At 36.7% G+C, this 27,199-nt stretch overlaps 1 protein-coding gene across 1 annotated transcript in view; it reads right to left on the reverse strand.

The window, feature by feature from the left end:
• Positions 1 to 263: 263 nt before the first annotated feature.
• LOC104082212 (baculoviral IAP repeat-containing protein 6-like) overlaps positions 264 to 27,199 on the reverse strand; it is a gene marked incomplete at both ends in the record, with an annotated part of 36,037 nt that continues 9,101 nt past the window's right edge. The window contains 7 exons of the mRNA XM_009585236.1: positions 264 to 395; positions 1,668 to 1,799; positions 4,627 to 4,787; positions 8,205 to 8,430; positions 13,241 to 13,390; positions 22,692 to 24,086; positions 25,454 to 25,512. Coding sequence (XP_009583531.1) covers positions 264 to 395; positions 1,668 to 1,799; positions 4,627 to 4,787; positions 8,205 to 8,430; positions 13,241 to 13,390; positions 22,692 to 24,086; positions 25,454 to 25,512 — 2,255 coding nt within the window. The remainder of the gene's footprint in view (positions 396 to 1,667; positions 1,800 to 4,626; positions 4,788 to 8,204; positions 8,431 to 13,240; positions 13,391 to 22,691; positions 24,087 to 25,453; positions 25,513 to 27,199) is intronic.

Genomic DNA, 27,199 nt, shown 5'->3' on the forward strand with positions numbered 1-27,199 from the left:
GGGCAGGAAGCGGGAAGAGAGAATTTGCATAGTTTACTAGGGCAAGTTATAAACAGATTTCAACTTCACAGATATAGTGTACAAGCAAAGCTCAACTACATTAATTACAGTACTTTAGCATCCGTTTGAAAAGGTAACTCACTATTGTGTTATACAGCAAAATTTGTCAATGTGAAAATAAAAACAAACCAAAGTCTGACTACAGAAGTAAGAGATGCGCTTTAGTCACACATACTTCATGTGAATAGCATAAACTGGTTTACCTTTAACAAGCTTTGGACTTGTTAGTGTCAACATTCCAGCATGTCCTGACAGATCAAGTCCAGTAGCCAGCCATACTGGACCGCAAAGTATATCTTCCTTGTGTTCCTCCAGAAACGGACACAATCTAAGACCTTAAAAACCATAAGTAATATGGAACTGAATTACTCACAATTAAGTCACAAAATCTGATCATTTGCATGGGTTAAAAATACAGCATGTCAAACTCTGATCACTACATATAACTCTACATCGAAAACCTAACAATTACTTGAGGTTCACTTTAAGCCATTTTCCAGCGAAATCAATAAAGGTAAATGACAGTTTTCAAAGCATTTTCAGTTATATTATATGGATAATATGTACGTTGACTGGCTTAGAGCCACAAAATACACAGCTGATAAAATGATGAACCAAGATATTTTGATCCACAACTCTCACTGGGTCTTTTCTAAAGCAGGACAGAACCATTTAAGAAAAGAAAAGGAAAAGGAAAAAAAAAAAAAAAAAGAAAAAGACAGACTAATTTGTTTCTCCTGTGGTATATTGAAATTATTGAAATTATCATTCACTCATCTTCTGCTTCTTTCTCAGCATGAAAATCCTCCTTCCAGCTTTTTCTTTTATCACCCCTTTGATCCCTCCCCCCCACCCGCTTTGCAACACCCTTCTCGGAGTCATAGAATGGTTTGGGTTGGAAGGGACTTTTGAAGTCATGCTCTACATAAGCCTGATCACATGAAAGGAAAGAAGGTGTAAAGTAAGACTGTTGAAGTGACCAAGAAAAAGAATCATAGTTCTGAAACGGATTCACTCCAACTATCAATTTTTAGTTTGTAGCTCTCCTCACTCAGATCCAATCTGATTGCCTTTCAGAGTCTCTCTAATCGATTTTGTGGAAGAGTACTGGTTAACAAAAAAGGTTATGAAAACAGGCACAGCGAACCTGATATAGCTGAAAATTAACATGACTAGTTATGAATTCTTTACCAGCTGTCTATTTTTCTTGGTTTACAGCAGCAGTCGCTACAAAAGCCAGGTATGCAAAGAAAAATTCTATTAAAACTAGCTAAGGAAACCAAGTAAAATACTGCTGGAACAGGGTAAGAGTTTAAGTTAGAAAGGTGCCATATCAATCTACTTTATTTCTATATTCAAATAAATACTAATCTGCTTTTAAGCACCAAAAATCTCCAGTAATTTTTTTTTGTGTGTGTGTTTGTGCTAAACTTTCAACTCATACAGTAGACAGACCAGTTAGAGAGGTAACATTGAACAGGGCTGAGAAATCAGTCTATTTTAAATGGCTGAGAAATTTTTGCAGAGAAATTCCAGTATGTCATTAAAAAAAGTAAAAAGCAAGCTCATATTTTAAACAAGGTATAACAAGATAAATAAAAACTTACATTGTGGTTCCTCTACATCCATATACTGCATTTCTTCATTGAATTCAACCAGTCCTGGTTTTCCATTTCTCTCCACTTCAATATTATGAGCTGGAGATAAAGGAAATGTGATCTGTCTATCTACTGCTGCTTCTGAAAATAAAAATATTAGCAAGATTTCATAAACATTGCTAAGGCTCACAGAAAACAGAAGCGGTAGTTTTCATAGCAAATTAATCAGCTTTCGGCCCAAAACACTATTTCTAATATAGGCATGTTTTTCATATTAGGATTGCAACTGAACTTGCAGCAAATAGTTAAAAAAAATATTTCTTTGAATGACCTTTAACACTGCCCAAATTATTTTCTCCTAATAATCAACTGCAGATTACTCCTAAGTAATTAGATTCCAGTATTGAAAGTTTGATAATTTAAACTGAAAATAACTGGATTGCTCCTGCTGAATTATTTTGGTAACACTTAAGTACAGCTCTTTTTTTAATTAAATGGTTCTCATGAATCATAGATGAAGAGGATATGCAAGCAAATGAACACGAAGCATATACAGTGAATTAACTGCCAGATCAAAAACATTAGTTCCAAACCAGAAGAATTATGCCTCTGGCCTTCCCGTTATTACAAACTACACATTTAACTGGTTCCAGGGTTCCTGTCATACAAAAAACGACTAAATAAACTCTCCCCTACAGATCTTCCTTAGGTCTCGTTACCTTAAAATTTCAGTTCCTTTCTCACCCTACGGAGGAAGAGAAGGGAAGGGTAGGGGGAGTTTACAGAATTTCAGTCTGAAGATTTTATACCTTTTCAAGAGCCACCAAACAATCCTGAATATTACTTTTCCTTGGGATTAGGACATTTTGGTTAATATCCAGCAGAGATATAAATTACCTAGGTTTGCCTTCACTTACACTGAAATCATTAACATTCTATTACTTCACTCCGTAGTGCTTAGAAAAAAAGGCAAATGTCATTAAGATCCTTTTCCAAAACCCAAGAAATTGAAAAAGGGTAGGAAGCAACTGCAATGCAGTAACACTTGAGAGGATGTTGGTTAGTTGAGGCTCCCCAATCCTTCTGAATCAAAAAGAAAAAAAGACCTTGCCAAGGTTGCCTCGCAGGTGCTCTCAAATCCCCCAGCCCTTTCCAGACTGCCTGTGTATACCCTGGCCCTCCACTCCATGCTTTCTCCACCCTATCCATAACAGAAAAAAGCAAATTCCACTACACTGCATGTAAGGAAGTGAAATGTCACTTTCTGGAAGAGCTCTGTCATGCCTTATATTCAGTATGCTGTACTGTAAAGTATCCACAAAAAGCTCTGGCAATTTATTTCACAGTCAAATCAAACGTCTTCAAAGAATTACCAACTCATGGAACTGTTGCTCGGCAATATTTAAAACTGAAACATTAAGGAAAAGAGCTTAGCGTTTCTTCTACTGTTTTGTTTCACAGGTGAAGATTTTCAGATTAATTCTGACATCCAGATCTGCAAATGGACTGAGTTCTAAAATTCATGCCAAAAACAAAGCAGGTTCAGTTCAGAAGACCAACATGGACTATCTGTCCTATTTTTTTATTTGATAGAACAAAATTCTGCTACATGTTAAAATTAAGGTTTTACTTCAAGAATTAAACAAAGGAAGAACCTTCAAGAACATTTGTTGACTGCTGTCCTGCAGCCACAGCTAGCATTTCTGCTAAAACTGTTAAACCATCTTGTATCTTTTCTCCAAGAATATTCCTATGATAGAATATTTTCTTCTTGGATAAGCAGCAGTTTATAGGATTTCTTTAAGGAGCATATCCACCACACTTTTTTTCTTGTTGAACACTGGGGGATGCTACAGAGTGAGAAATTGTATGAAATTATGTCAATGATCTTTGGTATGCCTGTATTCCTTTTTAAAATTTACACCTCTGTTACCCTTGTTTAACTGGGGTGCTCTTGCTTAGCATTTAAAAAAAAATAGAAAAGGTAAAAAAAAGCTTTTAAAATCATGCTTGCTGTTTTCCCCAACACATTTTATATCCAACAGCCAATTTAATAATATTCAACAGCAAGATTTCTCTGACATACCAAGTTCCTAGAAGCTTTTCAAAAAGAGATGGCCAGATAAAGGTAACCAATTAATGCCTCAATAAAAGGAAGTGCTGCATGTAATACCTTCCATCCCTAGCAGACAGGGCAGCAGGACATGCAGTGAACTCTCACCACAGGAAAATCCCAATGGAGGCACAAACTCTTCCACATCAAAGAAGTGACTTTTCAATTTATGCTACCCCCTCACACGTTCCCTGAGAACTAGTAAGATGCAGAGTCCAGCTAGGAGTCTTCCCAAGGCAAGAGCATTCATAACTTTGGTCTACCTTGTCAAAGCTGCAAGGAACAAAAGGTGAAATCATACTGCAGCTTTCACATAGCTTAATTAATGAGCCAGATGATAAGAGAATTCCCACGGAAGCCAGGTTTTAGCTACTGTCATCAAAAAAAGCCCTGCTATTTTTTCTTATGCATCCAAGAGGCACTGCCAAATAATTTCCTTCTGTGACTTGGAATAATTTATTCTAATTTTTTAAAATATAACAAGAACTTAAGAGAGCATCATTTGTTTCATCAGTCAATCTCTAGGATGATTTACAATTGACAACATATTTTTTTTAATGACTGTAGGATTCAAGCAGTACAGAACAATAATTCAGTTCAACCTTTTTGAGCTATGTGCTTTTATTTGTACAAAATTCAGGATTTTGAAACTGTTTACCCAGTTTGTTCCCCCAATTTACATTCAAACATGGTAAGTGAAAACAGACCATGATGCTGAGAAATAGAATAAAATGGAAATAAGTAAAACCAAAATATTTACACAATTTCAAGCAATTCTTCTAATATACATCATGGAGAATAATGAGTTTGAGAAAAGAAACAATATTCTGAAAGATATCATAAGTTCTTTCTTACCATTGACTTTCCCTAAGCCTGGAGCTTTATTTTTCAGTAAAGTCACTTGAATCTGGGGAATATTTGTGATGTTTGAATTCAAAACAAATTTGAAGTCCACATGTCCAACCATACAAGCTTTTGGTAGAACCAGTTCAAAGACATGCTCATCCCAGCTGTTGCTGTCAGGAAAAACGAAAACAATGACCCAGTGTTAAGAGAAAATTCAGATCAAGCAGGCAGCATTACCCAGTGCATTCTCCATCCATGCACACTTTCTTTAACAAGAAGAAAAACTTATTTTGCATTAGTTGACATTCACATGAATTTCCGAAGTAAAAGTCTTTCAAGCTGCAGTTAACCACATTAATTTTGTGAAGAAAGCCAATTGATAAGAGAGGGCAAATCAATGTTCGGATAAAAGTAGCAGTGAAAAGATACCCTACTACCTTCATTACAGTACTGTTTCCATATTACTATAAATACTTGTCACTCATTTCTAGGAAAAAAGGAATGGGAGGGGAGATCACTAAAAAAGGATCTACCAATCAGTGAAGTGTATGAAAGCATGATAGTAACTACCTTGCAATCTCTTCAGTTGGCCTTCTCCACTGGTAAGTCTTAAACAATGTCACTTTCCAGTGGTACAACAGCCACATCCAGGAGACTCAAAATACTAGTTTCAAATTATTGTTTTAAATGCATTTGATAATTTATACAGGATGAGAAGTGCTTCTTACCAGGTGCACACTCAGAAGCCTGTGCTGTGCAAAATGGGTGCAGCTTTCTTTTAATGAGTCATATTTTCACTTTGAAGCCAACTTGAGATTGTAAAGTGTAAACTTGAGATAATAAGTACCCCTCAATGATCAGTTCCATAGTTTGATACACTAAGGTTTGCAAAAAATAGTTCAAACCAAAGAGCAATTCAAATAAAACTAATCATGCGTCAATTGTCACATTTGTATACATTTTTAAAATAACTGCACTTCCTGATCTTCTCAATTTATCAATAAATAATTTTTTAAAATGTGGTAACTTTGATGGCCTTGATTATTTAATTGTGTAACCGAGAACACTAAGAAACTGAGTATGCTGCTATAAATATTGGTTAGATGTTTTTCTAACATCTAAATTACAAAAAGGTTATTTAAATAAAATAATATGCTACACATCGAGTATTGTGGAGAAAACCATTTTAAAATAGGTTAAGCATTGGTACAAATATATTTAATTCTTTGCATTTTTTTACAGTAATATCCCTGAAGGCCATATCTCCCTCAGGCAAGTATAATACACTCATAATGGACTCCAGGTACGCAACATGAAATGGCACGCCAGCTTTCCAGAACAAGCAACATAGAAAAGCAGTGATTTTAGGAGGAAAGATGGACAGTGGCGAAAGATGGACAGAAGAGAGCTTGTGGTTATGATTTAAGAAGCAACAGTGAAGAATTTTCAGCCAACGGTACAAATAACTCAGGTAAATAAAATATAATGAAAATTTATCCTACAACTCTGGGGAAAAAAACCTGTTAGCAAATGTAACACTAAAAATTTAGAATCACTCATGCCTTTCCTCTGGCTTGGAGAACATGTAGCACAGTGCAAAACAGGGAGAGGTTTGGGGGTGGTTTTTTATGTCTGAGTATTCCTGTAGGTGTCATGCAAAGCATGGACTGAATGAGACATTCAAAGGAGCAAGCCTTCTGAAAGTCTAAGTAATATTCTGCTCATCCAGTTAAAGTTAAGATCTGGTACAAAACCAGAAATGAGTAATAAACCAGTTTGTCTGCAGTACTCTCTTGTAGTCTGTATGTTGCATATGACACATACTGCTGTACCGAATTACAACTGTTATTTGTCTACTCCAGAAATTTATTTTTGACAGAATTCAGCAGCAGATGCCCCAAAGGAAGTTTTAAGTATCTCTCAATAGGCATGTATGGAATAATGATCCTCCATGAAAGTCTCACATTAATCCAACAGTGAAGAGACCTTCTTATACCTGTGGCAATGAACTTCACAATCTAATTCTGTGATGAGTGAAAAACTCCCCTTTAAACAGTTTTTTAATTTCTCATAGCCCTGTTTAAGCACATCCTCTTTATTCGTGTGTAAAGTTTCAAAGAAGCAAAAAAAATTAATTTACTTCCTTATTATTTTCTCAATATTTTAGCATATCCATCCTAAATATCACTTTTCTCTGATAATCTAATGCAAATTCTTTTAGCAACTTTTCTCATCTTTGAAACCCTTCTAAATCTATAGCATCTTTTAAAAGAATACACAATCAAGAGTGTGTTCTAAATGTAAATATACCATCATTCTCACAACTACAAAATATTTTCCAACACACTTCTTCATTCCTTTTCTAGAACACCTCATCAACGTTTGATGTTCCACTACAATTGAACTTCGAGCTGCAGACCCATCTCCAGAGTTTAAACACTGGAAAGCACATCAGTACCTCGCTCCTCCTTCTTTCATATATTTTCAAATATGTCTGCATAAGATGAATACATAAAATATTTCCTATATAAATTTGAGAAAAAGCCAGGAAACTCAGATGTCACTGTTTTATCAAAGCACATTAGGAATTCATGTACTTTTTTTTAGGATTAACCCAATTTAACATTTCAGTTAAATTACCACTGAAGGGGAAATACCCCTAACACCCTTTGGCTATTTCACTGTTTCCACTGTATGGGCATTTAGATTCTACATTACTAACCAAATCTTATACATCAGTGGGACAGATGTGACAGCCTGACCCAAAAGATCTTGTAGTGCCTTATACGCACATCCCTTAATAAAACACACGACACAACTTACATCTATATTTTGTTTCTCCAAGCATTTTTCAGAAAAACTATGCAAAACTACTTCAGGTAGGTTTTAAGCAACTCTTCAACAAAACTGCAACAATGCTGTTCTAGTCTTTAGGATCCCAGAGGAATGCCAAGTTCTCATGCCACGTGTAAAAAACTAAGTTAGTACAGTTGGTACAGTTCATTTCAATGAAAATATTGCCAAATTTTAGCACAAATAATTAGGGCTCTATACTGGCTTAAGTAAGTGTCTCACTTATAAAAGATTTAACTTGACATGAACAGACATAAATCCAGATTCTATCTTCACATTTTAAAATAAATTACAATACGATTTCATTTAGGACAATTAATTAGTCATACTGGCAGCTGCTGCTTGCGTTTTCCAATTAAAAAATGCACTAAGAATGTGTGTATGCATAAGAAAGGTGAATCAGACTTTTATAGAAACAATCAAGAATATCCGTAATTCTGGCAAATGTGCTTGTCTAATTATATAATGAAATGGCAACATTTGGCAAACAAAAAAACACAAATTCAAAGCCCGACTTTTCAATTTGTTTCAAGGTCCACTAAAGCAACTCTGGCAATCTCACAAAGACCTATAATGCAAACTACCAAATAGGGATTATTATCTTTGAAAGTACACGTTCTTAAACATGCACACTACTTAAAAACAATTAAATTGCATGAAATTTGTGATTATACCAGCTATACGAACTAGCTAAGCAATACACACGATTCTTTTTGCACTGTTACCCTACCTACCTGTCTGTCTGTAGCTTCCAAGTTCGAGTATGCTGAGCTGCATCCCCATGGTGCTGCTGGTGCAAATGCTGAGGATGCCGCCTTTGTTGCTGCTCTTGCTGGACTTCTACCCAACAGGGAGGGACAGTGGCTGAAAACCGTGGCGTCAAGGTCTCAAAACGGGTCAGTTCCACAAGGGATGTCAGTGCTTCAAGGGAAAATGGCTGGTCCACCAAAAGGTCAACTCCTGAATAATTACAGATCATACGTTAATTACTACATAGATTTTTTTTCCAGAACATCCTATAAACAGTTTGAAATATATCCAAACTGCTATAGATAAAACTAACTACATGTTATACGACATTTCTAAAAGAAGAAAAACAAACCACAAAAAACCCCAAACAAACAAAAAAACCCGACAACAACAACAACAACAAAACGCAAACACAAGCAAGCAAACAACTCTAGCCTTGAAGACAGTATCCTTTGAAGACAGCTCTTTTGGAGTAAATTTTCTAAGTGCTGAGAGCTCTGAGCATGCTGTCTGGGATTCAAACAGAAGCATCAGGAAAAAGTAATTAGCCAGCTATACTTTGATGATGTAAAGCTGATTAAAACTTTTTTTTAATACCTCTATTGACTCAGACAAAAAACCTATGAAAGTTTTGTATTTCATGAAAACAGACATATGGAATTACTATGCAATTGTAACATTTTTATCACTGTTTAAAACATTACTTTGGCACCTGCTTATCAATATAGGCTTGTTTTATGGTGGATGGTGATGTTTTGGACGGCTCCCAATTTAGCTTAAGAGAGGGGTAAGGGAAAAACAAACACACTTTATGTAATGCACTTAAAAGACACTCGGCCTAGACAAGTATTTTATCTTCTTGTCTTCATATTCAAGTCTTGTCCTGAGGAAACAAGGATATTAATTGAAGAAGTACTGACAATTAAAATATCCCAGGGAGACAAACACCTAAAGAAACATTACAAAGGAACTCTAAAAATAATTAGGTTTCCTCAGACAAAAAAAAAAATTGAAAACTTGAGGGAAAATAAAAATATGCACAATGTCAATTTTCTTACATTTTGAGCATTTTCTCCTAAAAATGCATTTTGAAGAAAATCTTTTAGTTGTAAAGAAATTACGGTTTTTAAAAGGAGAAAGTTTGCTATCTGACTACTACTATGACCACCACAGCGGGGGGGGGTGTGGGGGTGTGTGTGTGGGGGGGGAATTAAATACACCAACACAAATACTTCCCCCCAGCAAAGTCTGAACCTGGAGACTATCCTGCAAAGCAAGCCAAGTTGAAACCAGAATAATAACCAGATTACATCCTCCAGCTTGAGAGTAGAAAGGCACATGTAATTCTTCCTGAAAAGTGGAGAAGCTCAAGATGAGATACCCAAAGTCAGGCAAAAAATTCACTCTCATTCCAACAACTATGATTTCTACTTTTCAATCTAGGAAGTGGGAAAACACTGAAGAGATTAGAAATTAAAAATGCTTTGCAAATTTAATTTCAATAATACAGCAAACACCTTCTTTTTTTTACTGCCAAATGTGAACTCATTAGCTAGATGACACTGCAATGAGAAGTGAGATCATAGCTCAAACTGTGCAACAATTCCATCTTCGAGTAGATTAGATTTTGTCTGCTTCATTCTCCCTCCCCCTCCAACAGAAACAATTACAAATTCAAAGTATTCAGACCAACCACATGTAATGTGGTATCAACCCCCAAAACTGAAAATCGAAGGACTTAACTTTCCAGTGCTGTCAAGTATACTCGGCTTCTTTTGCAAAATTACATTATTTTTGTTATATTGTAATAGTAAGTTATGACAAGCTGAAGTTCTAATAGCAAACTTGAAAAGAGTTTTTGAACTGCTCAGGAAAACTAATCTTCTTTTTCAATTAGCTTCTAAAAAAAGCATTATTTTAGATCACTTCACCACAAAAACCCCTCTGCTCCTTACAAGGAAATAATAATTTTAACCTAATCTAAGATTTAAATCTAAGATTTAAATCAGATTTAATCTAAATCTAAGATTTATGGCTCAGTAAGGTTAACATATTTCCTTCTAAAACAATACAATTTAAAATGTATCCAAGTTGTAAATGCAGGCTAGAAAATAAAGTTTAAAAAATGCATTCCAGAATGCCAACAACAGAGAAAAATAAACACACAAACAAAACCTACAATATATATGAACAATATATGGACAAAAGCTTGTGCTTGTTGCTGTGGTTTGTATCCTGACTACAGCATCTTTTACCTAATTTCTGAGAACACCAAAGTGATTTCATAAAAACACGCTGCTGGTGCCTGCCATCAGCTGTGAACGAGATATATAGATCAAGACTTTATGCTCGGTCAGATCCACCTAGGAGTTCACTTCCCCAAACAGAAAGCTTTCTGTTGAGCTATGTCTCTGAAAAACATGCTACGACAAAAGTGGAAGAAAACGTTTTTTCTGCTGTTTAGTACTTTGCTTAAAAGAGAAGCAACACTGATGTTACAAATGTTGGGGGTAATGTCTGATCATGATCCATATACATGCTGACAGCTTCATTACTTGGAAAATGTTTGCACAGTCCTAGTAATCATTTACCCATTACATGCTAAGAATCCAGTATTATTGACTTTAGTATCCTTAACCTGCATAGTTCAGACTAAGAGCTCTGCAACTACCATTTGGTTTCAACTCTTCCCTCCAGCCCCCTCATTTCAGCACTGGCTTGCTATGACTATTAAGCTTCTCTCACAGCTTTTAGTGGCTCAGTTTGATGCCACAGCAAAACAGTACTCAATTTATCTGATCATTACTGTGTATCCAACAACTCTCTGGAAACCATTACAAACCAAGATCAAGCAATACTACACACTCTGAATTATATGACTACTTAAAGGAGGACCTGCAGCTTGTGGACAATCTAAAGATATAGCTACTTCAAAGTCTATACATAAGTAAACCCCTTTCTTGTTCCAATAAGCCATATTCAAGCCTATACTGAAGGCTGGATGGGGAGGAGAACAAGAAAAAAAAAACAAAAAAAAAATTTGCCCATTACAGTACTGGCAGAATTTAAACATAATGATCATCAATTTGATTCATCAGGTTAGTCAAATTTACCATTTGATTGGAAGTCACTTAAATCTGCTGATAAGCTACTGTACAGGGAATGCATCTATTGAAGCACATCTATGTTCTGGATATTCATACTCTCTTATTGCTTTATTTGCCATTAGCAAAAGAATAAAGGTGCAGAACAAAGCCACAGACTTCTTTCACTCACATATGTACAACGGTTTATTTCTTGGTGGTTTTCAAACTTCAGGAATGGCTCTGGAGGAGCAGGAGAAATTCAGACCTCAAAGCAGAGAAGATGACAGCAACTGCTGTACTGCTGCTTACAGATAATCTTATGACAAAAAGCATTTTCTCCTTCCCTCTTTTGATTGCCTTTTGTGGAGTAAAATCAGGGGTGACACACACGCAGCACAACACAACTTAAAGTGTTACAAGGCTGGCAGCAAGCAGGGGTTTGGGGAGAAAGACAGCAAGTAGCCTGTTGACAACAAAGATGCCATGATCCAAAATGGTCCCTGTACTGCCACTCAGTCCTCTCCCAGCTTTTTTTGTCCTCTGCAGCTGCAGGCAAAAACACTCCCACCACATACACGCACACACAAAATTAACATCACTTCTCTGAAATAGTCATAGCTACATGAATAGTTTATTTCCATTGTATCATTGCTTTATCTTCATGCTTTATATTATTCTTGCATGTTATATTCTAGGTCATCTATTCCCAGTATATCCCTATTTCTGTCCCAACGTGACCAAAACCTCCAAACTCCAACCCAACTAAAATAATTATGCTTTGTGTCTGTATCTTCAACAATTGCAGGTTAAAACAAAATGAAAAACATAGTAGTTTCACAGCTCTCTCATAAACAATTCCCTTTAAAACTCTAAGCAAGATTAGAGAGAGAGAGAGAGATACACACGCACATATATACAAATACACACACACACACTTTAAAAACCTCAGCATTACTCAAACCTTCCTCAGCAGAATTAGATTTGTTGTTAAGTTTTAGTAGCAAGTTTTCTACACAAAGCATCTTCGATAAGGGCTGAGAAAAGATCAAGAGGCCCACACAGGAACTCCGATAACCTGCATACTCACTGTTCTCCCTTACAAGCAGGAGGAGCCCCTTACATTTTTCCCCTTCTACCTGGCAACATAAGGAACAACCCTCTCACCCAACTCCTTATTTTACCTAATGGGCCAGGCTACCACAAAAGGCAGCAGACTGGTGGCAGGACTGGTATATGAGAACTGCAGTAAAGACAAGACCTAAATATGATGTTTAGGATAAAAACAGAATTTGGACAATTAGAAACAATTATATCTTGGTGTCCAAGGGCAGACAACCTTTCCAGGAAGGAAACTAGTAGGTAAATGCAGAATTCGAGCATAGCTCAACCCAGACAAACTGCTAAAACCAAAAATCACATCATAAGCTTAATTTATCAACAGCATCTGTACTGCTTGAAGTATAGACAGCATAAAGTTCACTGTGTGCAACAATACCTGATGAATACATGTTTTGTACAGTTTTATTAAGTAGAGCTGTACAGCTTCTGCAGGAACCTTTAAGGCAATTTTACACAATGAACATATGATTTTAATTCCAAATAAAGGCCTCAAGCCTAATTAAACTATGAGGGAAGCTCAGTGCCTGCACAATTACCTGTTTTTCCCTGTCTGCCACACTTAAAATAACATGTAGAGGTTGGACAAACAATCAGTTATACAAAAGGCTTTTTTTTTTTTAAATCAGGAACCGCTAAAGTGTTATGCTTGTACATAACCAGTGATAGACATAAAGTAACTATAGAACTCCAACTCCGGGCAGCAAAAAAGTATAAAGCAGCATGCTATTAAATAACTCAAAATCATCTTAATATGCAACTTCCAAAAATTACAAAAGCATTTTTACTTACGATACATTTAAACATGTGCAATTTACCTGTAATGCCTGGACTAGAAGGGTTAGATAAGGGCTTGGTGCCTTCTGATGACTGTTCTACACTTTTGGAAAGGGATCCATCTACAAGTATATCAGCTTCATCTATGTCATCGCAGGTCCCTCCAATCTGAAGGAAATGAAGTTCTCCACCTGAAATCATCACAGACAACAAAAGAAGCAAGTTTAGACAGGCTTACAGCTAAACTCACAAGACAGACATGCAATTGAAGTGCTACAGAATTATGACAGTAATTATGCAGGACCTGAAACCAGTAAGATTGTAACAGGAATACTCATTTTGCTTTACTTCTACAAATTTTTTCAGGGTAAATGCAAAACAGAACTACAAAACCACTGACTCCAGTTGTGAATGGCATCAAAGGAAAAATATTAGGGCGGAGGTAGGTTAAAAGGTAATTAACTAAGAAAACCTCAACAGAAACCCAAAATCATAACCATTATGACACTTTCCATAATCCAAATCATGCTTTAAACAGAAAGTATTCCATCATGTCAACTGAAGGCCTACACCACCTCATTTGTACAGGTTGCATAAATTTCCTTTCAAAGTTCAATATTTGAGAATTGAAAAATCACTTCCCCACTGAACTCTCCTAACGAAGGGGCTCTCCACATTATTTATTCAACCCTGGAATTACAACACTGATCAGGTCAACAGTCAAAACAGCAAGTCCAAAATTTTCAATGGACACCATGTTTTGATGGAAGCTTGAAATCATTCAAGGAAGTTGCCTATTATTCACCGCTACAGATATACATAGATGAATTCTGTCATTTACAGAGAAGTCACCAAGAAGGAATGCTCAATTTTACATAAGGTTGGGGGGGGGTGGGGGGGTGGGGGGGGGCTGTTAACAGTTTCAGAAGTTACAAAAATCCTCATCAGTAGGATTTAAATAGAGAGGAAAATCCTAGGGTAGGCCTTCCATAGCTTTTCTGAAAATTGATTACAGACTGTCCTTCAGCATCTGACCGATGTTATTAAAAACCCGATTATGCAAATTACCCAGGTAATCTGAAACAAACTTGAGATAATATATATAATAAAAAGCCAAGATAAAAGCATAATCAGCAGGGACATGTTCTGCACTGTGAGAGGTGAGGGGAGTGAAATAGAGGGCGACAGAGAGGGACAGCGAGGCAGACCGTGAGCATGTGAGAGGCACATTGAGAAGACGCCTGAGAGGCACAGAGAGAGCTGGTACAGGTTTTTTTTCTGGATCTCTATAAGAAAGGCCAGACAACAAATGGCTTAATAAAACAGCTGTTTTAACAAGACAGAATAAAAAGGGGAAAATAATAGCTCAAATGACCAAAAAGGAAGAACCTCTCCATGGACAGGATCTGCGCAGTGTGATGTGGGAAAATCCACCCGGGGTCTGGCTGATGCTGCACGAAAGCAGGGCTTCCAGCATCTGAAGGGATGTGAGATTTTCTCACTATCTATATTTCTCTTTTTATTCTATCTTATTAAAACAGCTATTTCATTAAGCCATTAAGCCATTTGCTGGTGGGGCCTTTCTCACCGACATCCAGTAAAAGCCTGCACCACCCCTCTCTCAGCCCCAACCCGCCCACCCCTGGTGCAGAACAGTACATCCCAAGTAGATCCCAAGAGTGGAGGGGAAAAAAGTAGTTCTGGCAAATAACGCTTATAATGAGTTTCCTTGAAATTAAACAGCTCACGAATGAGCAATTTTCCTCAAACAAAGAGAATTAGGGACACATTAGAAAACACAGACCTTGACAGCTTCATTTGGTAATAAGCCAAACCTCAGTTTGTTTCCCGTTCTGTTTACTGCTCAAAGATCAATGATCAGAGTGATCTCAACGATCAAAACCAGAATATCTCTTGTCCTGGAAATGAAGTACACGCTCATGCAATGGAAGTTCAACATGACTTGCACCATCTGAAAGTTTTACGGCTCACAGCAGGAGAAATGCTGAAGAACTTCAGAAAGTTGTGGGTTTTCCTAAGAGAAAGTTATGCCAAGGTCTCACTTATTCTGTAGATGATTGGGTTGGGTTTGGTTTTAAAGAACCAAAATCTTGTTTCTCAAACCAAGTTTCTGAGTTTCTGTCACTAATTAACAGCAGCAAAAAACATCCTTACCATTTTATCCATACAAGAGGAAGAGAGAGTCACAATCCCTGCATTCCTGAAAGACTCCAGCACTTTTCCAAGAAAAATTCTGTGCTAAACTTGAAATATCTCACTTCCTCATATTTGTTTTTAAAAAGCTTCTGTAAAGAAGTTTATAACGAATTTCTGTTATACAGTATTAGCCTATAAAGTTATTAGTGCTTATGCACGCTCTCCAAAACCCTGCAGGTAGCTTTCCTTCTGTATCACAAAGGAGGCATTTGCTGTCATAGAACGTCCAAAGACAACCTTCTGATGATGCATGCTTAATTATTTGTTTCAAAGATACCATAGTTTCTATAGTCAAGTGCCAGGAAAAAAAAAATCCGTGCAAGCCAATGCTGGGTTTTTTGGGGTTTGTTGTTGTTCAGGTTTTTGGGTTTTTTTTTGTTTGGTTTTTGGTTTTTTTTGTTGTTGTTGGGTTTTGTTGGTTGGTTGGTTGGTTTTGGGGGGGGGTGGGGGGGGTGGTGTGCCATTATTACTGTCTCATGGTATGCACTACTAGGCTTGAACAGTGACTCATCTGGTGCTTTCTAATTCTAGCCAGGTAGCAAACTTCGTAAGTAGCAGTTTATCTGAAGACTTCTCTGCTTGCATCACTTTGACAGAGGCGATAAATGCTTCTGTTGCACTACCAAGAAGATATGAAAGCTGACACTGACTTACTCAGTGATCACAAAGGAGAATAATTGGGAACCAGCATCATTATACTTTCCGAAAATAACAGGTAACACGTTCAAAACATTGTTAATTTAATTCTGAATTGTATTTAAAATCTGTAATTTGCTTGGACTCAAGAACCTGGTGGGATATACAAACAGAACATAAGAATCATAAATCCATCCAAATAAATCCCAAGCTTCCTTCTGGCAAAACAGTTATTGGTTTCAGGAAAGCAGCATTGGCACAAGTTAGAGAACATGTCAGAGACTAGGCCACTGCAGTCAAAGCCAATCTGGTGAAATGTTCAGTATCTTGAACATATCCTGCAGTCTGGCAGGAGTCTGGGAGAGTGACACAATTGTCAATAGCAAATCACAACACAAGGACATAGCTGAACAATACCCAAATAGTTAAAGGAATTAAGAAAACAAAGCCATACCACAGCAAAGTATCCACTAAACAACTTATAGTCCTCCTCATCTCACCACTGGGCTGTAGAGAAAGGATTAGCTCTAAATATACTAGTTCAGAACGCTTGAAAAATGCCACGACAGTCCTCAAGAAAGCTTCCCCAAAACATCACTCCAACAGAATTTACACTATTCTTGGTGATTTCAGCTGTAAAATTCCATCCCAGCTCATGAAAAAATAGAATGCAATTGAATAGGGACAAGTGAAAGTTACTATGCCTAGCAAGAAATAATTAAATGCACTATTACAGGATGACGAAAAATCAGATAGCCAGCAGTTCCATAAAAGAGGCTCTTGTGACTCAGAAGATAAACCAGATTCAATTTCATGCTCAAAAGTGCAAATATACCACTATGTATACACACACACGGTATGTACAGACTGCAGAGCCCCTAAGGAATTCTTCTGTTCCATTCAGACATCTGTAGGATTACTGTTCCTGGTTTGGGATATCTCATCAAGAAACATGTGGACTGACTTGAGCAGGTCTTTTGGGAGGGGAGAGTAAGGGGTTTTTTTTCTTTCAAAGCCCCTGAGGAAAGTTTAAAAGAATTGCAGATATTCAGCTTAATGAGATAAATGGTTGGAGGAAGACAGTACCTAAATAAACTCTGTCTTCCCCTCTTTTTTTGAAGCAACCTCTTTTCCATGTTCATAAAGGATAATACAACAGTAATGACTCAAATCAGCAAAGATGATACAGGCTAAACACTAGGAAAAAAAAAAAAACCATCATCAAGGACAGTATGCAGAAGAAGAAATTTCGTGAGTAGGCTTTTAAATCTCCACGCTGAAGATCTTTGAAAACAGGCTGATCAGTGGAGTACTTCTGAGTGGGTAAGTGTAATTTATCCTGACTTGATGATCTCTTAGCATCACTTTGAACACTAAATTCTGATGTGGAAAAAACTCAACCTCTCCCCAGTCTCATTAGACCCCACTGCCTATGAAGGCAGAAAACTGAAAACACTAAATTGTTTCCTGAACTTCAAATACACCACCATGCAAGGCCGACAAAGCCTAATGCCATGGAAGAGACAAATGAGATATCCAAACAAAACCAGAAAAAAGCTACAGAGAGTAATTGATACACTATATACAACTCAAGAGGAAGAAATCTGTTATAACTGAAAGGTACAAGATTTGGGGGAATCAATTCTCAAATGTATGAAAGTGCCATCCAGTTCTGCCAGGCTTGCAACAAGAAATATTAGCATAGACAACTCACTTTCGACATACCAAGCTCCAGTCTGAAAAAACACTTTCTCCAACAAAGGGGAGTGACTAGAAAAAGTCTTGTTATAATGTAACACTGCAGGCAAGAATTCAGGAGAATTATGTATATAAAAAAGAATATTAAAAAAAGAATAATCACAAAACAGACACCTAAAGAAAAAAGTGCTTATAAACGAAAGTGTAAAGCAATAAGATGCAATTGTACATGATGGGTTACATCCAGTGTTCGTGGTCTTCTTTTACAGCTTCCAACTCTGACTAATTCAGAAATAGACAATATCAAAAGAACTGATCCAGTGTGGTCTAGGATTCACTATGTTTGAGAAGCTGATTATGGAACTTCAATTGGAGCTGGGTCTTTTTGTCTGTCAGCTCTGAAGCAATACAGGCAGAAAAGAGAACTGCTAGAACAAAAAAGTGCTAGAGTTGTTCTTTCTTATGATGAAAAACAAGTAGAAAAACTTCTTTTTTTCCCCCCCTGCTTTTCCCCAAACTACTTCCAAATAATAATTAAACTGAAAATACAACTAAATGAATTTAGGGAACTTCTGAAGAACCACTTCTTAAAAATCAAATTGACTTTCTGTTGAGAGATTTTTTGCTAGATGTAATGCAAAGACAAATACTAGCATTTTCAACAGGATTCAACAGGGAAATGATTTACTGTAAAACCTTCACTCAACACAGACATTCAAAAACCAGATTTGTGAAAGAATTAGATTGCAAATTCCAGGTGCGCACAGTCCAGGAATGCTTCACTCACTAGAAGGAACTCAAGCACTCAAACAGATCATACAGATTTTAACATCTACTCAATCAGAGAGCCTGGCAGGAAAGTACCTGCTTCACCACAACACCCTGAACATTTCCACTTCTTGTAGCATTTGTTTGAAATGCCACCTCACTTTCCTACTCAATAATATTTCTTCAGAAAGCTTCAGACACTGAAGTTCATAACTTGACAAGGAAGAACATCAGTAACAGTGAAAGACAGAAAATTGACAATTCTTAATGATCTTTTTAAAAATACTCCCAGAAACACAAATATGCACAATTTTCAAAACTGCCAAAACAAAACAGAAGCAGAGATTTGCACCTTTACGTTAGATAAAAAAAGGAACATTTCAGATATTTCCATCTCATTCCATATTCTAAAGCAAAGTTCAACAAAATGTCCTGAGTGGCAAACGCAGTTAAGCAGCTAAACTAAGGAAACAATCCAAAACAAACCCAACAAAAGAAAAAAGTAGCATGTATACCGTGGATCGTTTTCTTAAGTAATTTTTGGTAGGACTGTAATTTAAAAAAAGAAATATAATTAGATGAAAACTGGGATATAAAGAAGGCGGTGACAACTGTAGCTCTGGAAATTTATGCATCCAATACTAACTATATCTGATCTTCTTAAACACCAGACAATAGGCTTCAAATATCATCAAAAGACCACCCTACAGCTGTAACCCTATTAAAAAACAATACCTGTCCGCCTACTGCATAGTTTTATAATAAAGAATTTGCTTTTTTTGGATGCTACAAAAGCAGAATTTAAGCTGTTTTATATTAATAATATAAGACAAAACGTTTAAAACCCCCATATAATAACACACAAAGCACTACTAAGAGGGATATTAACTATTGTCTACCTTGGCCAAGGGGAAGAGAAGAAAGCAAAATACAAAGAGATTAGAAGTTCACTATGTTTGCTTAACAGAACTGGAACCAAGAATATACTTGCACACTTCCCCCCAGAGGTCAACTCCAGGTAATCCTTGCAGAAACAGAGAAGCACCTGAAGCTGACACCAAGAGGTAACATTTTGAAATGGGATAAGAATAATTATTCCCAACTCATAAAGATGGATGATGTCAAATGCAGGTCTAAAACATCTTTACATAAAACCACTCAAAAACCTTTCACACAGAGGTTTCTTTTCAGTTTTATCTTAAAGGCAGCTATGGGAATATTATATGATCTGCCAATGAAAATAATATGTCAACAAGCAGGAGTAGCAGAAAAAAAAAAGGCTATTGTGCATCCAAAACTTTCAGACATTAAAATACCTCTTCACGTACTCCCACCATCCAAGCAAGTAAACAGGAAAGAATATACTGCTCAGCTTATATTCTTGAATAGTTCCCCAACAACATCCAAGCATTTCCAGTGCACGGAGGTTCCGAATCTTCTACTTAACATTTTCACTAATGTCTCAACAGTAGAAGCTACTTGCTAGAAGGATTAACGCTGAATACATCAGTGAATATAGCTATTCTACTTTCAACACACATCTTCCTAATGCTGTCAGACTGCAGGCACCATCCCATACGTGGTAGTAAATATAGAGCAGCAAAGACCTCAAAGTGATTTTGGAAGAAGCCTAAGAAAACTACATTTAAGAAAAAAGAATAATAATAATTAAAAAAAAAAAATCTTCAGCCGCCTAGCAGATAAGCAAGCAATTTTACTCACTTACAGCAGAAAGATTAAAGGATGATTACAATTCAACACAAGTTATGCAAAACCTATTCCTTACATCAAGTTATTCAAATGTGCAATAAGATATTCGATAAAAAAGTTATAGTAATAGTTGAGCTTTTTGGTTTGCTTTTTCTTTTAATATTCCTGAATTTTATGCAGTACAGTTATTTATAAACATTTAAGATCAAGTCATTCTTCACAAAGCTTCTTATTTTGGCATGAACGTTAGAACTCTGAGGCTTCAGACGTATCTAGTATCAGACCCTGAAATCGAGACTTCTAATGGACATTGGTCCCTAAATATTTACGATGGCTTTGGACTTAATTTCTCAAAAGTGAGAAAAATAATACCAGGAGAAGTGACTGAAATGTTAAAAAAGGAACAGAAATTGAAAGCTTCTAAAGACATTTAAACAATGAAAATAATGAATTCTAAAGTTCTTTCTAATTCGGTTGCAGAGCAGAAAATCAAGTTCCAAATAGAGCTGAAGTGGGTGTAAATGAATGATAAGAATAATCAATGGATAAAAAAAAAAAAAAAGAAGAGTTATCAAAGTACTATATTCATAAGAGGAAACTTGAGGGCAGAAGGATACCTGTGGCACACAGGACGACAGAAGAAAAAACCCAAAATCTCAGTCATCTTAAAAGCAGCAAGAACAAAAGAAGTCACAGCAAAGCTATTTATAAATTACTGGATGGATATTATAATACTCTCAGAGAGGAAAAAATACAGAGATATTTACTGAAAAAGCAGAATGATGTGCTTGTCTATTATGAGGAAGATGAAGTATTCTCCAGTCAGTAACAGAGGTGGTGGTTATCTAGGCAGAAGAGACAAATACTCCTACGTACACAGAATAAATGCTCCCAACTCAACAGACTTGCATATCTTATACTCAAGGTCCCAAAACAGGTTTAGATAATACCAAATGCTACAAGAATATAATTAACATACACGTTAACACTGGATGGCAAAGTACCAGACACAGTAACAAAAAGGCCTTTAACTTTTACCATTAATCTTAAAACACAAGAAAGACAGAACAGATTTGATGTAAGAAAGTAATGAATAGTATACAATTCTGTAGGAAAAAACCTCACCAAGGTTTGGATTTTCTTAAATGAGATTGCAGTTTGATCAGCAAAATATAGGTAAAAACATTATGACATGGATATAATATACTAACAGTTTTCAAAGGCAATTAACCTTTCAGTTAGAGTTCCATTTTAACTAGGAAAAAGTGTACGTTACTAAATAAAGCTAAAATGGCTTAATAGACATTTCTTCAAAAGCAGTTACCAAAAGAGAACAATTTAGCAAATACGAGTGTTTCCTGCAAACATAAATACTGATTGCTAACATGTGATTTTTCATCCACACCAAAAAAGCAAATCTAAAATCTCCACTGCTAAAACTCTTGGTAGGTAAGTGATAAACACAGGACCCTTAACAGACATGGGATTTCTGCAATAAGCTTGACTTTATCTGTTGGAAATAACAGGTAAATCTCATTTGTGTTTAACAACTGCTCATAGGAGGACTGTATAATCAACATGACACCACCATGAAAGGAGGAAATGTGTCAATTTAAATTCTTCTAGTAGAGATAAAGTTCAACATGATATTGGTGGGAGTTCATTTGAAATGTGTGAACCATCCCATCAGCTTAGCCCCTCTGAGAGACCAACCGTTTCCACCAGAGCTGCATTCAAGTGCAAGAGAACTAAATGAGACATTGGTGCACAGAAGAACTCAGCTGGATGACAACCAGAGCTGCTTCCACTGCCCCAATGTGACACAAGGAAGTGGGGAGGTGTGTGGTGGTTTAGGGACTTCTACAAAATAGCAGTTGCCTGGACTTGAGTTACACTCCCCTCCTACCTGTTCCCTTCCCCCAAAATGTCTTGTGTCCATTTTGAAAAAGATTTAACAATCCTGCATAGATAGTCTGGCTCTCATGCTCAAGAAAGTGTAATCCCAGTTGCAAAAGGCTGAAGCACAACCAGCAGCCCTATCTGAAAGAAGATACAACTGATCACTGGAATAAAGTATAAAAGCATGATCTTCTCTACCCTTTTGAATATTGCCAATTACAGACAGGAGACATTTTTCTGAAATGTGGATCTCTAGCACAGAAATAATTACATACAAGAATCACTTTTATTTGTTTTGGATTTAAGAAAATCTGAGCCTCTACAAGAACAAGGTTACCAGTACACTGGACATACCCAAGAGTTACTCCCATTTTAGAGATTAAAATCCACATTTAAGATGAGGAATTAACTAGAGTCCATGCTCCCTATAACGGAAGTAAACTGCACATAAATTCAATGGAATTTGCTTATTACTATTTTGAAACTTAGATTCTCACATTCTATAATATAATCCAAATACAGTCAAATCAAGCATGAAAAAACATTTTTAAAGTGAAGTCTTACCTTTGGTGCATGCACATAATCTGTCTGTGCCCGAACAGTATATCACAGAGACAAACATATCTGGTTCCTCAGTGCCCTCTTTTTTAGGTGGCTCCACTTTGGCCAGAATTTCAAAGTTCGAAAGATCTAGTATTTTTACATATCCTCCCTGAGTAGTTATTACCAGGTGCCCAAGAGTAGAGATCTCAGATCTTCTCTCTCTCCCACTGCCATTTTTAGAAGTTAATTGTATTTCCTCTACAGGCTCCTCACAGTCATCCTCTCGATTATCCAATATATCCGGTGGGAGCAAAATCATTGAGGTAATTGTGTCTTGGGGGTCTTTGATATGCTGGATTTTTACCGGTTCCTCCTCTAGAGTGACTATTCTAGTGGCATAATTCATCTTAAAAAGCACTAGGTATCCACCACTAACACTTCTCTGTTCAGGTTGAATTATTAAAGGAGTTGGTACATCTGCTGGTGACTCATGTTGGATTACATCAATACTCGTGCCATTCACTACAGCAAGACTTGATTCTAGTTCCCCCTTCCTTCTATTACATAGTGCCGAGTTTAATTTATTTAAATTATTCAAGGCCTCTACTTGATTTATTGCACTCAGAGATTCGACAGGACAAGTCCGCAGTCCTACTAACAAATGAATTCCATCTGCACAAGGAGTGATTGAATCTACACACAGGTTCTCCTCCTCTGCAAACTTTGGCAGACGCAGGCACTGAACCAAAGTCCCAGGCTTGGGAACCATGGAGCTCCACTTGTCAGAGTCCGGAGAAGTTAGGTTGGCTGCAGCATCTGCAAACTGCTGAATGTAAGTCACAGGGGGATCCTGTAACAGCAACTGTTCCTGACTGTCCAGTTCCATTTCAATGATCTGTGGAACTGTGAAACCATCATCGTGTATACTTTTACTCATAATATTGTTCATCTGTGAAAAGAGTTTTCCTGCTTTTTCATCAGACTCCTTAATGCTGTATAGCAGCAATACAGGTAAAGTCCTCCTTACCAGAGGGGAATTCAGTTCTGAATTAGTGCAGGATTCATTGTCAGTTGAGCCCTGTTCCGAGACACTCTCACCTCGAGTCCTACTTAAGCCATCCAGTGACCTCTGAGAGTTACTGCTAACAGGAGAGGTAGCAGGTGATTTGTACGTTAATAGACCTCCAGCTAATAAACAAGGAAAGGGAATGTTGTGTTGTTCGAGATGTTTTTCCTTCATCTTTTCACTCTTACAGTTGGCCAAACAGGGATTTGCCCCAAGTTCTTCTAGATCCTTAACCGTGTCTTCCAGAACATTTGCAACAATTTCCCACTGAAGTTTTTCAGGTTGCTGAAGAATGCTGAGAGCTGTTATATCAAGGCTGACTTCCATAGTTTCTTTTTGTGATGTATGCCCTTTAAAACAAAAATGTTTAACATAACATATGTTCAAAAAAAAGGAATCATATTGCATATATTATGGACTTATCCTCATAATTAAGCAAAAAGTCACTGCTCTACAGTTTCAATATGTTAAAATATTCTGTATGTTCAAGATTTGATAGTCAAGAAACAATAAAAGAGGCCCAGAAACATTCCTTCCACATAGACTAATGGTTCTCCTAATTTTATCAACAAGAGTGAAAGTAAAGGGAACAGGACATTAGCCTTTGTAACACGTCTCCCAGTAAACAGCATTATCTTCCTATCAATTATTCTACTTAGGCTACACCACCATACTGAAATCCAACTAATCTAACCAACTCAATTAATGTTCTACAATATATTATTCCCCTTCCTTCCTAGACAATTCAATGCCATCAAAAATCTGCAATTCTGCAGATTCATTCTCCAATCTTAGTTGAAAAACATGTCATTTTACTCTAAAACTTCATACTTCCCACGATGTCACAGACCACCTAATAGAAAGAACTCCAAGCTATTATAAAACAAAACCTAGTAAAAACTTAAGAGATAGCCTGATCAAATTAAACAGTACTGCAATAATAACAATTAATCAGAAGAGTTCAACTAACTAATGTAGAGATTTAAAAGATTACAGAGGACACTGTACAAACCCAGATTAAGAGGTGACTTAAGCATAAATGACAGAGCAGCATCTTTGCTAATATTTTTGTTGAAAAAAATCCTTTTTACATCTCAAGTCTATTTCCTTGTGTGTAGGCACACGCACATGTTCTTTTTTTTCCCCACCTGCTGATCCTTACTCAAAGATGTAAACTGGATTATGGAAAATACGCATGTGATCCTCCCTCCCAGAAAAATTTCTGATTCAACCTCTAAGAAAATAACACAAGAACACCATGCATAGCACTGTTCTGCTTCCATATGAAATCTTTATTCAGGAAGAGAAATACTCTATCAAAGTGCATACCCACAGGGAAACAATCAAGATACAGGAACTCTCTCTGGCAATCCCCTGAATTTAAAGGGTTTTGTACAGCTGTAATTTGTTCCCATTCTAAGCAAGTTCTTTTAACTTGGTTTGTGTGTTTTATTGACAGCAAGATAAGCAATGCTTGTTGTCAAATAAGACATTTATTAACCAACAAAGTAGGGGTTCTCTTTTCTCCTGTTTGTAATCTTTCCACCACACAATCAGTGACTTCAATATTAGCATTGCTTTCAAGGTCACCCTTTTTCCTTTTTTCTAATACAGTGAATATAACATCATCAGTTTTGACCGGGGTTTTTTAAAAGCCTGAGAAGAACTATTTCCCCTCCTGACCTCTAAACTATTATATGGATCAGATATAACCTACCTGTCACAGATTCCGATCTGGAATGCTCTTCACTGTCTGAATCCTCCAGTAGGTCATCACTGAGAAAAAAAAAAAAAAAGCATGAATGACACCAGGTACACCGTAGCTGCATTCTTATTTTTAATTAAATTTTTAAAAATTTAGTAAAAAATACAATGTGTATTATAACCTGGCATTTCTTTTAGCCAGCAATGTATATCCATTGATGAGTTGGTCACAGACACTAACAACATAAAGATTTTTTTCCTCTATCATTCAACCAGTAGACCAGCTTTCTGTTTACCTCATTCTACTATTGTATTCCCAACAATTCAGACATAAATGGAATTAAAATGAAAACCAGTTCTCAGGAATCTTTCCAAGAAAACCAAAATCAAACAAACAAAACCTCCAAAAACCGATGACACCTTCTTCAAAGTTCCTCAAAATAGTCTCTGAAAGGTGGAGCTGCCAGGCTGGTCTTCAATTCTACCAAGGCGATTTTGTAGCTAGTACAGAAAGGGCATACGAACAGTGCGTTGCTTTTAAAAATACTACCAGATGAATAATTTTTTCATAAAAGCAGATTCTGTTCAAGATATCTCTTCAAAAGAAATATCTTCAGTTCTAAGAATATATGAAGATTTTACGCATCTGGCTTTTTCAATATAAGAAACAATTTCTTATTACAGGCTCTTTACACACAGGAAGAACAATAATGCCTCTACAGCTTCAGGTATAACTACTCACAGTACAAAGTCAGGTCCCCAAATTTCAACAAACTGGATGCTTCCTCCTCACACCCAAGAAACAGATCTTTTTTGGCTCAAACCTGATCAACCTTTACTTCACGACAAGACAGCAGTAATTCAATACTTTGATTCTCATCCAGCTTCCCCTTGAGTGGGAAAGTGATAGTAAATTTCATATAGATTAAATGACGTGAAAAACGCGTAGTTCTGACTAGTATGATTGTACTTATTGTACTATCCTTTAACCAGCTCTTAAAATCGGCTTAATTCTTTAACTCTCAAGGAGTTTATTGCCCTAAAGCTACAAGCCTAGGTCCCAGTGGCTGTTAGGCCCCGCACTCTGATGTTGCCCACGTTTCTACATACCCTCTTCAGAAAAGCAAGCTTCATATTTGCTCTGCAGTACTGTAGGAATCACAAGCTTAAAACCAAAGATTTACTTTCCTGTGCATGTAGCAGTACTGATACTTTCCGTGATGCTGAAGTTTAAGAAGAAACATTCAGAAAGCTAGCAAGACTCCCCAAACTCTTTTTGTCCTGAGTTTTCCAGCAATTATTCACTCTTTTGTTTGAGTTTTGGTAATATGAGAAAGGAGTTTCCAGTAACAGACTGTAAGAAGCATAAATGAAAGAATACTGCTTTTTCTCACGTGACACTTTGTAAGCACTGGCATACACTCTAGCTTCTCTAAAAGCTTGCAACAGGACTGTCTAATTGTTTAGAGTCTGTATGCATGTGTTAAAGGTACAAAATGAAAGCAATTCCTAGCATGTCCACATAATTTATTTTCAGAATGACATAACGAGAAATTACAGAGAGGCAATCAGAGAAAAGCATGTTCCAGAAGTCCACGAGTAGCCTTTACTTTCAAAACCTGAAATGCATAATCCATAACTAAAATGAAAAGCTATTCCAAAACTTATATTCCTTTCTCTTTTTTCTCTGCCTCTGGAACAGCAGCACAGGGCAGCAATGAGATTTGGCATCTCTGTTAGTAGAGTATAAAAACTGAAA

Source organism: Fulmarus glacialis, unplaced genomic scaffold, assembly GCF_000690835.1.
Source record: "Fulmarus glacialis isolate BGI_N327 unplaced genomic scaffold, ASM69083v1 scaffold35209, whole genome shotgun sequence".
NCBI lineage: Eukaryota > Metazoa > Chordata > Aves > Procellariiformes > Procellariidae > Fulmarus > Fulmarus glacialis.